The 13222-nt window shown below is 45.4% G+C and overlaps 1 protein-coding gene and 1 long non-coding RNA gene across 2 annotated transcripts in view; one reads left to right on the top strand and one right to left on the bottom strand.

Annotated features, from left to right (window-relative positions):
• Nucleotides 1-771: 771 nt before the first annotated feature.
• Nucleotides 772-11888, top strand: tbx18 (T-box transcription factor 18). Its single transcript, XM_061812780.1, has 8 exons — nt 772-1066; nt 1820-1970; nt 2050-2151; nt 2598-2769; nt 4153-4320; nt 6571-6635; nt 8125-8219; nt 8758-11888. Exons 1-8 carry the CDS (start codon nt 889-891, stop codon nt 9291-9293), a joined length of 1467 nt encoding a protein of 488 aa, XP_061668764.1. The 5' UTR covers nt 772-888; the 3' UTR covers nt 9294-11888.
• The window catches only part of LOC133496789 (uncharacterized), a 22184-nt gene continuing 17041 nt past the window's right edge, over nt 8080-13222 (bottom strand). The window contains exons 2-3 of the long non-coding RNA XR_009793860.1: nt 11235-11301; nt 8080-8231 (exon numbers count right to left, since the gene is read on the bottom strand). This is a non-coding gene — a long non-coding RNA (uncharacterized LOC133496789). The remainder of the gene's footprint in view (nt 8232-11234; nt 11302-13222) is intronic.

The raw sequence follows: 13222 nt of genomic DNA, 5'->3' as shown, positions 1-13222 counted from the left end.
TCCGCAATGACTTTGAAGTGGCCACGCACATCACAAGTATCATAATTCATGGCTGACGGCAGTACATCTTATACATCTTACTCAATGTATTCTTCGGGTACGTCGGATTTGTTTCAGTTTTTTTTGTTTTTTTTTTTTTTTGCTTAAACGTGCAAGATTTTGACGTTGTGTCAATTACACTGGATGTTTTATACTTTTGAAATATTGGATGCACGATCATTTATTTGACATGTATTGATTACTGTCAATAATATTACACCGAGCCTTTATTATAGTAATTACAATACAATGTTCTTTACTTGCCACATAACATGTAAAATCTTGGTTTTTTTTGTTGTTGCTTTGATTACATTTATTTTTAATTCCGCCTCAGTCTTCAGCCTCTTTGTTTTTGTTTGTATTTTTGTTAGCTGGACTACATTGGTCATGCGTGAATATCGCCGCTTTGACAATTGAATTCCTCCATAAATCTTTCCACTTATCTTTAATTACGACGAGACGTGCAAATTTCCCCATTTGATGCTCGATAAACGAGATGAAATAATGCGCCTAATAATTTGTCACTCTTGTTCAAATGCGCGGCGCATAATGTAATAAATTCTCGCTGCAGGCTTTGCTCCGGCGCCGCGCCAGTGGGCGTGGCCAAGGCGAGAACCCACTTCCTGAGTGGGCGCTGTTACGACTCGTGATTGGCCGAGCCTCGCTCTGATTGACAGGCGCCCCCCCCACACTACCCCCCTCCCTCCAAACAAAGTGCTGGATAACGGAGACGTCAGACGAGGAGAAACTTTGCAGCACTCAAGACTCGGGCACATTTTTGGCGAACCTTCTCCATCTTCTCCGAACCGGAGGTTCTGTTGACTGGCAGCCGCCGTCGGGATCCGAGTCATGGCCGAGAAGCGGCGCTCGCCGTGCGCGCTCAGCGTCAAGGCGCACGCCTTCTCGGTGGAGGCGCTCATCGGGGCCGAGAAGCGGCGCCGGACGGCCGGGGAAGGCGCTACGCCGCCCGCCAGCCCGGAGCCGGACCCCGAACCTCGGCAGGCGGAATACGCCAGCGACGGATCCCGTGAGTCAAAACTGCGCAAATAACGAGCGATGCCCCCCCCCCAAAAAAAAAAAAAAAAAAGTGCAACATCGGGTGCAATAACGCCAAGCGGAAAGTTGCAGACATCTCGGAAAACGTCCAACAAGAACATCGGCTCCCCTTACTTGACTTTATACGCACTTTGAAGTGCTAGAAATTGAGTTTTGTGTGCGTGCACATTTAGGCATTTTCTATCTTATCGTGATTAAACTCGACTCTTGCCGAAAATGGTCCGTGCAAACGGGACATTCGAGTTTGCGGCCGGCGTGTCAAGTGTGCGACGATTACGAGCGCGAGTTGCTCGACTTTTTTTTTGGCTTTCGGCTGCAGTCGTAAACACGCCAATTAGCAGCAGGACGCGAGCGGAAAGTCGGGACGCCAAGAGGCCGGTGCACAAGCCGCTTCGGAACCCAAAGGAACCTCCGGGCGTGCGTGCATGCGTGCAAACCATTTGGAAAAAAATAAGGTCCTAAATATGATTACTTTTCGCAAGGATCAATAAACTCAAATGACATTTACAAATTTATTGCGGTGAATGCATCCCGAACATGCGCAAATATTGCCTGGAATAGCTAGCTACTTTCAGAAGAAAAAAAATGTCCTAATTTGATAAATATAATGGTTGATATTCAGTCGAATTTTAGCACTCAAATGTAATAAAATAAATGATGTATAGTGCAGATTACAAAGTATATTAGAACGATATGAATTTTGTGCAACGTGTCTGCCGAACAGAGAGCGAGGACGCCCTGGCGGAAAGCCCGCAGCCCGCAACCCTTCGCCGGGACGCCGGCGAGCAGGAGCCGCGCGTGGACCTGCAGGGATCCGACTTGTGGAAACGCTTCCACGAGATCGGCACCGAGATGATCATAACAAAGGCCGGGAGGTACACAAATACCCCCCCCCCCCAACGAAAAATCGTTTATGTGTATTTATGTCTCTATATGCTGCGTTTGACTTTTCAGGCGGATGTTCCCTGCCATGCGTGTGAAAATGTCCGCTTTGGACCCGCATCAGCAGTATTACATCGCCATGGATATCGTCCCCGTCGACAACAAACGATATCGGTATCAGATACCCGCCACAAATATCACGCTTCACTCTTTAGTCTTTTTTTTTCCTAAACAGACACACAAACGGCGCTGCACGGGGAATGTTGTTTAGTTGTTCCTTTTGGACTTTTGACCTCAGCCTGATGGAAGGTCAAAGCAGCAAATGTGCCCCCCCCCAAAAAAAAAAAGAAAAGAAAAAGAAAGCACAACAAATCTTAACAAAGCTTCCAAGTGCCTTTTGTGCTCATCCACGCAAGCCGGAATGATCCCACTGTCTGCTTAAGAAATATTAGCAAAGCGGAACAATTATGGAAGATGATTATTCTTAGTCTCTCTTTTTTTTTAAAGACTCGCTTCTCATTCAAATTTTCAAATTGAAATTTCATATTTTCGACATTCCGCAGCATTTCATTGAGCATTCACGCATTCACACGGCATTGTCTCTTACTTGCCTTGCCAAGGTACGTGTACCACAGCTCCAAGTGGATGGTGGCGGGCAACGCCGACTCGCCGGTGCCGCCCCGGGTCTACATCCACCCGGACTCGCCAGCCTCAGGGGAGACGTGGATGCGGCAGGTGGTCAGCTTCGACAAGCTCAAGCTCACCAACAACGAACTGGACGACCAGGGACATGTAAGTACTGTTTTATTATTATTATTATTATTCATGGTTACACATAGTCAGGTATCAATGCATTGAGGTTTGAGCTTAACAATTTTACAAAATGTAAACCGAGTTTTTAATGCTGCCAAGATCCTTTAAAAAAAAGGAAAAATATCACTTGAATTGCACCCTGCAGAATTTAAACTTAGTCTTTGAGCATTTAATATTATTACAATAGCACTAATTGGCGATTATTAATAATAATTAAGACTACTACTACGACGTTAATATTGCTGGATGTTGAATCATTTGAAAAGCTAACAATAGTATTTTCATTATTCATTTCAAATTTTTAACACCACAAAATCCCTTGTTAAAAAAAAACCTAAAACATAACTATATTATATAATAGCATCCTGCAAAGCTCAGATCCCCACCAGGGTCAAATTTTAAAAAAATATCAAAAATGTGTTTTTCATTCTGTTCCAAGTTAGGATGGTTTGGCCTCAGCAAAAATCTGCATTCCAGCAGATCATCACCAAAATGTCACTCATCACTCTTTTTTCCTTAATTACCATTTTTTTGGAAAACACATTCCCCTAAATTTGAAATATCACGTAAATCCAAATTTTACAAAACTCAGGCAAGTGAACGTTTCAGATGTTTGGCCTTGGGAGAGAGCTGTAATCTGGGAGATGAATCTTTTTCAAAACCATGGCAAACATAAAATAATTTACTGTCAACACCAGAAAATTGTAAAACGTAGATGTAAAAAAAAAAAAAAAAAAAAAAAAGTAAAACGAAAAAAAATCATCTTTTTGCTCTCTGATCTGCAAGTGATGCCTTGAAATAGAACTGACTCGTTCCATGACCACCCTTGCATCTCAAATCATCTTTCCCCAATGAAATGAATGGAAATGCATTGAATTCGTTCCAGACCCGCCAAACTCACCAGAGAGAAATTGCGCTTGACAGTATTTCAGTGGATAACCTGCAATGTTTTGGCCTTAATTGCCCCGCTGTGGGGGTTGGTTAGCAAAGCAGCCCAATGGCACATTAGCGCCATCAACTGGTAATCTTCTTTCACTACACGGAAATCAATGTGAATTGACGGTGGCAGAATGTTGTGAAATTTGCTGTCGCAGTCTAGCAGTGGGATTCTAAATCGTACTCGTAGTGCAAGAAAAAACTATTTTATAAGTTTTGTCAAGGCACAGTAATTTATTTCAAGTTTGTTCCATTCCATTGCTTTTTTTTTCTTTTTTTACATACTCTATATTAATGATATTGTGGAGTTTGGGTGGATCTGAAATGCCTTCACTGTCTAAGTACAAATGAAAAGCATGGCAGCCAATTAGTGTCGATAAAACTGTGAGCTCACCCAAAATGAACGGTCGCTCGCTCCCAATCCAGATAATCCTACACTCCATGCACAAGTACCAGCCGCGGGTACACGTGATCCGCAAGGAGTACGGCGACGAGTTGTCCCCGGTCAAGGCCGTGCCCGCCGGGGAGGGCACGCGCACCTTCTCCTTCCCTGAGACCGTCTTCACCACCGTCACCGCGTACCAGAACCAGCAGGTCGGTACCTCCTCGTCGCCTCCGCACACAATTCCGACATTTCAAATCTTAGGATTTGGTGGTGCAGTTGCCAAGACTGAAAAATCCTCAAATTATCCAGTTGTGTGTGTACGATAAATGTAGTGACCTGGGGGCAGGTTGGATCAGCTGGTAAAGCGTTGGCCTCACAGTTCTGAGGACCCGAGTTCGATCCCTGCCCCGCCTGTGTGACGTTTGCATGTTCTCCCCGGGCCTGTTTGGGTTTTCTCCGGGCATTCCGGTGTCCTCCCGCATCCCAAAAACATGCAACATTGATTGGACACTTAAATTGCCCCGAGGTGTGATTGTGAGCCCGACTGTTATCTGTCTTCATGTGCCCTCCGATTGGCTGGCGACCAGTTGAGGGTGTACCCCGCCTGACAGCTGGGCTAGGCTCCAGCACACCCCATGACCCTCATGAGGATAAGCAGCAAAGAAAATGGATGGACAGGAATGGAAAAAAAAGGAATTCAGCTGATTTTCACTTTCCATCTTACAGCAGTCAATGAAAACCAGACATCTCTGAATTCTTCAAATTTTCAACTAGCCTGAAAAATGTATTTCCCATTGTAAAGGGACAATAACGTCACTGTCAAATGAAAAGCACGGATGTCCAAATGCTATTACTATTTTTTTTTTTTCTTTGCGGGTGGGGTTAATTTACCTGAAAAAAAAAAAGAAAAAATGTTCACCATTGAAAAGCGGCAAAAATACACATTGGCAACCCTACTTTAACCCTCTCTGGACCAAAACAAAATTTCGCAGAGAGAAAAATCAGATACTTTCATAAAATGATGCTCTGGATTTAAAATTTTCATTTATATTAAACCTGTCGTAAATTTGCAACCCATGCGCGGAAAAGGGTTAAAGTTAAATCCAGTTTTGTGTGCGTTGCGACCCTTCGCAAATGCCGATTAGGGCCACTGGGCACCGTACCCCCAATCCCGGAACACCGCACTAGTCGTGTCTTACTATTTTTGTCGCGTCCCTTCCACACTGGGAGCATTTCACAAATCCTACGTAGCTAAGATTACAGTAGTCAGACAATATACATATACAGTACATGTACAGTATATACTGTACCACGTTATACTGCTACGATCTGTTGTCCATCTGCCCTCTCACAAACTGTTTTGTGACTGGCGACATTTACAACAAATAGCACAATACAAACAGCCACAGATGAAATATTGAACATTAAACCCATTCGTGGGCAGCGTCCCATTTTTGGGACGTCATGATTTTCACGCATTATATCCTTCAGTATATCAAAATATTTAAGTGTTTTAATCTGATTCTGATTCTGGTTTTTGGGACGATCGACTAAGAAATCCCGAGTAGTAATCCCAGCGTCCCATTTTTGGGATGAGATTAGAAATGAGTAAAGTTATCATGTAACTTAACCATAAAGGAAAAAAAGAAGTGTTATTTCCTTGATTGTGGCCTGTTAGGAGGCTTTAATTTCGATAAGGCAAAAAAATTGCCCATGAATGGGTTGGAAGACATTTAAAAAGCCAAACTATCATTGCCATCCAATGCAATTATATCAAACTCGGGAATAAAATCGCTCGGTGATACATTTTTCGATCGGACGGTGAAGATGTCATTGATGTTCAATCAAAAGAATCTCCAAATGTAACTTTTCAACTTATCTGAAAATATGTCAAAAGGAATTTGGACATATATGTAAGATGAAAAACATCTATGTGTTTGTCTGTTTACCTGACATTTGGAAAAACATTTTTGCATTTTTTATTTTATTGGCCAGCGCCACAGACGCTCAGCAACTTTGCACGTGCGCGATTTTTGCCAGGCAGCGACGACATGTCCCGATTTTGTCACAGACAAATGAAAGAAAATGTTAATGTTAATGTTGCACAAAAAGCACGGCAAACTTAGAACCAAACAGTGGACGCGTCTTTTCCCGAACCCTGCCCACCCGCAAAGAACCCGCTCGGCAAAGATAACGCGACGCCGGTCGGACCTCCGGACTGAACGCAGAGTGAGGCCGAACATCTGACGCTGGATGTGGGTCACGCTGTTGAAACAAATGTTTTTTGACTGGGGCCGCGTCACATGTGCGCCGCAGCAAACACACTGCTTCAGTTTCCCAAATGTCAAGAGAGGGAACGCGTCGCACAAGCGAGGTTTTCACAAACACAAGACTTATTTCTGCTGGCATGGCCTGTCTGTTGTCATAAGATTTTGGGGGAATTTTGCTGTGTGTTCCAGATAACCAGGCTGAAAATCGACAGAAACCCTTTTGCCAAAGGATTCAGAGACTCTGGAAGGAATCGGTGAGTCCAGAACTCCGCTTTACCCGCCGCAACTGGGTCATGTTTGATATTCTTGCTGGCCTGTGGCGTTTTTTTTTTTGTTTTGTTTTGTTTTTTCTTGTCATGGTTATTTTTGTCTGATATTACGGGAAAGGAAAAAGCACGGCCTGCATTTATTTATCCTTCTCTCATGGGAAATGTGCGCGACGGGCCTCTAAGAACCTGAAAATCCAACCAGAGCGGAACTAATCGAGTCTTACCGCAGCGGCGTTCGGGAGATTGAATTGCTGATTAGTCGTCATTTCGTCACTTCGCCGGAGATCACATCACAGCCACTGAAATGAAAACGGCAAAAGAAGCAAGTCCGAGCCGCGCAAAACAACACATCAGGACGCAAACTGTTCCAAAGCTTCAAGTAATATGTCATCATAATAAAAGTATAATGGTGACATCACTGAGAATCACTGACAGATTCGAGAAAATCAAAGGAGAGGATAAAAAAAAAAACAAAACACTTCCAGATTCACACCAAAATTTAAAGTACTTACCTGGAATAGTAGCGCATAAAATAATATAATAATAATAAAAATAATAATAATTGTGTACTTCCGCCAAATTCTCTGTAAACAGTACCTGTGCGGGGCATGTTTTCTAGAATTTTCCAGATTTGATTTTCATCGGATACAAACAAAAACTGAATTTTGTCATTAATGTACCAAAATAGAAGGGGGGGGGGCACTCCTGTATCTGAAACACATTTCTTTTGGCCTTCAACCAAATTTCCTCATCTACCATAGCGATGAAAAGCAGCTTATGTCACAATTTTATTTCTTAAAAGTATATAAAAAATTGGTGCATTCCAAATTTCAAAGAAAGAAAAAAAAAAGCAAAAGTAAATTTCATCATTATCGTATAAAATAATGCCAATTTTCTGTGCCCGTCCCTGCGTGTCACAATTTTGTGGAATGCAATTAATTTTCACTTTTGTCCAGTTGTTTGATTCCCCGATGAAAGTCGTTTTCAGTGAGATGAAGTCAAACTTGAGAAATGTGACCGTACGCGCTTTTCATGGGGCAGCTTGTCTAAATTATCACCGCGGGTTGTGCGCATATGTTTTGGAGGGGGCGGGGGCGGAGGGCTTTCATCCTCACGCTAACGAGGTCTAACAGAGGAGTCGCGTTGGGCTTCCACGCCAAACCCACCTTGGAGGAGGATGGGCGGCGGGACGGGCAGGCGGGCGGCGGTGTAGATCCCACCTCATAAATCCTCACTGCGGCTTCCTGCCTCCTTGCTCCTGATTGGCCCATAAAAGCCGCGTGAAAGCAATTACCTCGGCGCGCCCGGCTGGCAGCGGCCAATGGCGACGTGGCGTTTATGCCTCCTCATTACCTGCACAGAGAGAGAGAGAGAGAGAGGAGAGAGAGAGAGAGAGAGGAGAGAGAGAGAGAGAGGGCAAGATGGCGGCCTGGCGCTGGCTTTACAAGGTGGCTAACCCGATTTGCGTTTGCAGGATGGGCCTGGAGGCCCTGGTGGAGTCGTACGCCTTCTGGCGGCCGTCTTTGCGGACGCTGACCTTCGAGGACATCCCCGGTATGGCCAAACAAGGTACGCCACGTTCTTGATTTGGGGAGAAACAGCGGCACCGTCACTTACGAGTGCCACGTCTTACCAGTTTTCCCAGTACAGTAAACGCATGGCTATATCGCGGTTCACGCGTTGGAGTCTCGCTATATTGTTTATTTGTATTATTGTGCAATACCTATTGTCTAAAACCGGGTCAGGCGGATCGTCTCTCCCGGATGCAACCGCCTTACTTTTTGAACTGTGTGTTATTATTATTAATTTTGATGATCAATTCTAAATAATTATAACAATACATTATATTCTAATTTTTAGATTATAATATAATATATATTACAATTCTATTATAATATCATTATAATTATCATAATATATAAAATAATCATTTTAAATAATTAATTTGGACATTTTCACCATTTTTGGGGGCGTTCTAGAACATTTATTATATCGAATCGTTGCTTAGTTTTGCGCCACCCTCAAGTTCAAAAGTTCAAACCCAAAAGGTAGACGATCTCCAAGTTACAAAAAAATGTCCCGCTAAATACAATTTGTGTTTGGGCAGGAATCCCAGGATCCCACGGGGGTGTCGGGGCATCACCCCACTTGCTCTCGCCCTCGCCGTGCTCGTCGCCCTTCCAGGTGTGCCCCCTGAGCCCGAGCGACTTCACCTGCAGCCGCCCGGCCCTCCCCCTCCACCGCTACGCCACGCCTCCGGAAACCTTCCCGCCGCCCCGGGGCCCGGTGTCCTTTGAGGGGGACCCCTTTTCCGGCCTCCCGCTCCCCACGTCGCAACTGGGCTACCTATCTGGCCACGCCCCGCAGGGTTACGCCGGGCTCCGCCTTCACACGCCTCCCTACGGCCTGTACGGCTACACCTTCCCGCCGTCGCCCCGCCTGGCCTCCAGCCCGGACAAAATGAGCGGCGCCGCTAACCATCAGAGCTCCCCGCTGGGCTCGTCACCTAGCGGGACCCAAACTGACAGCCTCGGCGTGCTCGCCGCCGGACAGCAGGGTTTCGTGTTCGACTCTCGGACCTTGGGGCTAGCGGGGAGCTCGTTGGGGAGCGGAAGCTCGCAAGTCGCCGCCCACCTGGGGTGAAACTGGTCACCGAAACATTCATCGAGAATGACGCTCAGGGGTCAGGAACGCTTCAAACGTCAGATGAAGAGGGTGTCCTGACAAGGGTGAGCCTGAGAGTATCACAGGTGATCTCCGGCCGAGAGACGACGTGGACCATGGACTGGTTGCTACCGGGTCGCAGTCGAATGACGCCATCGCGTGATGATAAAACATCCATCCGTCTTCTGTCACGCTTATCCTCATTGGGGTGAGTTCAAGCATGTCTCAACTGGTTGAGACCGGACTCCACCCTGGACTGGTCCAGAGCCGTTCGCGGTGACAATACAACAATTGGGGTGAAAACTGGAAGTTGTCATGGAAGGAGCATTGAAGGGAGCACTTTGTTGTTGTTGCTTGGGAGGAGACGCAAAACTTTGCTTCCTTTTCGACGGACAAGATCCCGTATTCCACAATATTTTATATATACATATATTTCTTTTTAAGTGACAAGCATCGAATGAGCCATCTTTCAAGCCGGTCTGACACAGCAGAACAAAGTGCCCAATTCCAATTCAACCCCCGTTATCTCATTTTACTTGTATTTATTTTGTCAATTTCAAATGATACATACCATACCTCGTATGGCTGCCTGAAACACGTGTACACGCATAAACGGCGCGTCTTGTTCTGTAAGCGGCAACAAAAAGCGAGCAAATGACAATACATCCATCCATCCATCCATTTTCTTCACCGCTTATCCTCGCGAGGGTCAGAGGGAGTGCTGGAGCCTATCCAAGCTGTCAAGGGGCAGGAGGCAGGGTACACCCTGAACTGGTCGCCAGCCAATCGCAGGGCACACGGAGACAAACAGCCACAATCACACCGAGGGGCAATTTAGAGTGTCCAACTAATGTTGCATGTTTTTGGGATGTGGGAGGAAACCGGAGTGGGCGGAGGAAACCCACGCAGGCACGGGGAAAACATACAAACTCCACACAGGCGGGGCCGGGATCTAACCCGGGTCCTCACAACTGCATGGCCAACAGAGCAAAACAAAAGTAATTAAGTGCGAAACCTGGAAAAGAATCCCACGAATAAGCAGGGGTTTCCGTGAATAAAGGCCGATAGGTCCCACCCCCCCCCAAAAAAAAAACAAATATCCACCAATGATGCCAGGGTCCACAGGTTAAGCATCTAATGTACCAAATTTAGAACATATTTAATGGTCCTTATGTTGTAGTTTGGATTTGTGTTATGCGGGCAGACGCAGGTGCGCATCTGTCACCGCCGACGTCGAGCTGGCATTGACGTGCGGCTATGTGACACCTGCGCGCGTTACGCTTGCAAATCCCTCACGTATCAGATTTGAAGCCGCATTTGGAACGCGCCCGATTCCCATGTGAGGAGATCCGATCCCGCGCGGTCACACTTCCGCGACGCGTTCTGCATCCCGACTGCGCCGCTCGTGTTTCAGCCGCTGCGCCGAGCATTCCGGTGATGTCAAGTTCGCGGCGACAATTTCCCCATCTATGAGTTTCTCCTGGGCTACCACGAAGACAACTGTAGTTGTATCGCTTGAATCATACAGCGCCAATCCAGCACACATCAAATCAAACTATTTGCATTAATCAGAAGGTCGATAGTATGCGTTGTACGCCGGACTTGGACAAACAAAGCAGCTGCTTGTACGTCTTTTCACACTGCGTGTGTATAGTGGCAAGAAGGAGATTACAGAACGGGGGGCCGGGGGGGATCTGTGGCATTTACGCACCTGCTACCCAACCTTGAACTTTAATTTTTTTTTTTTTTGGTCATCAGACTCTTTTTATACACACGCTCTTGGCCCAATAATATATTGCACACACACATTTATTTACAGTAACATCTTTTGTGCGGAAGTAAACGCAATTGCTGACATGTTATACCCCACTTTTTTTTTTTTTTCTAAATCTCAATCAATCAATTACATACAAGGTTTACCTTATGAACATTGACTTGTGGTCCGTCTTAATGTGCGTTGAAGACGCTGGCCTGTTCCCACCAGAATCTAGGAAAAACAAAAAAGTGCCATCAGAAGAAATACTTTATGGATTATGAATAAAGGAGGGCCTTGGTTCACAACTGTGCTAACCTCAATTACCATCCTACTTGGCATTTTCCATTTGTTTTATATTTATTTGTCCTGTCATGTCATTATCCAAGCCGCTGATCCTCACAAGGGTTGCGGGAAAGCCGGAGCCTATCCCAGCGAGCTTCGGGCGAAAGGCGGACTACACCCCGAACTGGGATATCGATTCCACGCTGCCCACACAAAAGGCAGGCGCGTGTAACACTACAGCATCAGTGACTCCTATATTTAATTGCGTTTCAAACAAATATTGACTGTGGTACGTGGCCTCCCTCTAGTGGTACACGAAAGAATCACCCAATTAAATTCACCAAGTGATGAAAGCTTGTTGCAATGCGTACAAGGAGTCTAAACTGTTTTCTTTTCAATACAGTACATAAAGTACAGTACATTACGTCCAGTTCCGTTGTGTATAACCTTGAAATACAATACATTTGCATTTAATCTTGTAAAACTCAACATTTATGAACGTACAATTTTTATTGAACTTATGTCATGTGCAATACATTTAAATGGAATCAGTATTACAGTACTTTTTTTTTTTTTTCCTTTTCCCATATTTAAGCGCAATGTTTATGTCCAAACTGTGCATAATGTTATAGTGGCTTACAATGATAAAAATATACTTTTTAGGAATAAATTTTTAATGAACACGTGGGCCTTCTACGTTCATTATTTCAATTTTGGGCTATTATGATGATTCTTGGAGAGCTGGGTAATTTTTAAGCTGGTACTTGATGTAACATGTTTAAGAATCACTGGACTTCAACGTAAATTTGGTTTATTTTCATTTCCGCAGAAATGCAATTGCGTCGTATAGCGGGGACCCAAACTGAAAATAAAGTTCTCAAAATGCTGCCATTTTCTCTCCGTTTTACAACGGAATGTCTAGAGTTTCATCCCTAGACAGCTTTTATGTTGGTTACACCACTAACTCCAAACTGAAATCCAGACTCCAGCGCAGACATGCAGCGCTACTCGTTGAGTGAATATCGGGGGTCTTCAGTTTATGGTCGCCACGCTGCAGCATCGTTAGCGGAGCACGTCCACCTCGTGGCTCTGCGCGAAAGGGGCAATGGGCATTTTCGTACTTGAAGACAGCTCCACAATCTAATAACTACACTGACAGCATACACGTGATTTATGCACCAGCAACATGGGGAATACCTCGCACATACGTGCGCAAACACACACTTCACGGGTACGTGTCACATCGGGGGGGGGTGACACACATTCCAAATACCCCCAATGTGAACCTTGGCATCTCCGGCCAACCAGCCTAAACCCTGATCTAATTCTGACTAAAGCCATAAACAGGCAACGTGGATAAAAGTGTTGTGTAACGGTGTAAGCAGACCCCCCCCCCTCGAACCCCCCCCCCATGTACGCCAAGACGGGTGTGAAGGTGCGAATGTGTGTGGCAACAGGTGGTTGAGACGTCTCAAAAGGTCACGCTGATCCCAGAAAACCCCAAAGAACCCCCCCCCCCCCCCCAGGAGTCCCCTTCCCTCCTCCTCCAGAGGCATTCTAACTCGGTGAGAGCACAAATCAAGTTACTCAACAACGCGAAATCTGCTCACAACGTACGGCGGTTAATTGCGCACACCTCGTTTCGGAATTAAAAGCCCTAATGGAATATTAAAACGTGTGTTCGTAGGGGTTTGTCTGGCCAACTTTGTGTTATTTTAACTTTCGAGGGCAGTCGTGGAGTCCACCCAAACAGCTAACGCGGCTAACATCATACCGCAGATGACTTTACTTGAAAATGACCTCAAACTTGATATTTGGGCTCATTGGTCACATTAAGGGTGGGGCCCATTTTGGAAGGGTTCACCTTAAC

This window comes from Syngnathoides biaculeatus, chromosome 23, assembly GCF_019802595.1.
Source record: "Syngnathoides biaculeatus isolate LvHL_M chromosome 23, ASM1980259v1, whole genome shotgun sequence".
Classification (NCBI taxonomy): domain Eukaryota; kingdom Metazoa; phylum Chordata; class Actinopteri; order Syngnathiformes; family Syngnathidae; genus Syngnathoides; species Syngnathoides biaculeatus.
This window is presented reverse-complemented; position numbering and strand designations above follow the sequence as displayed.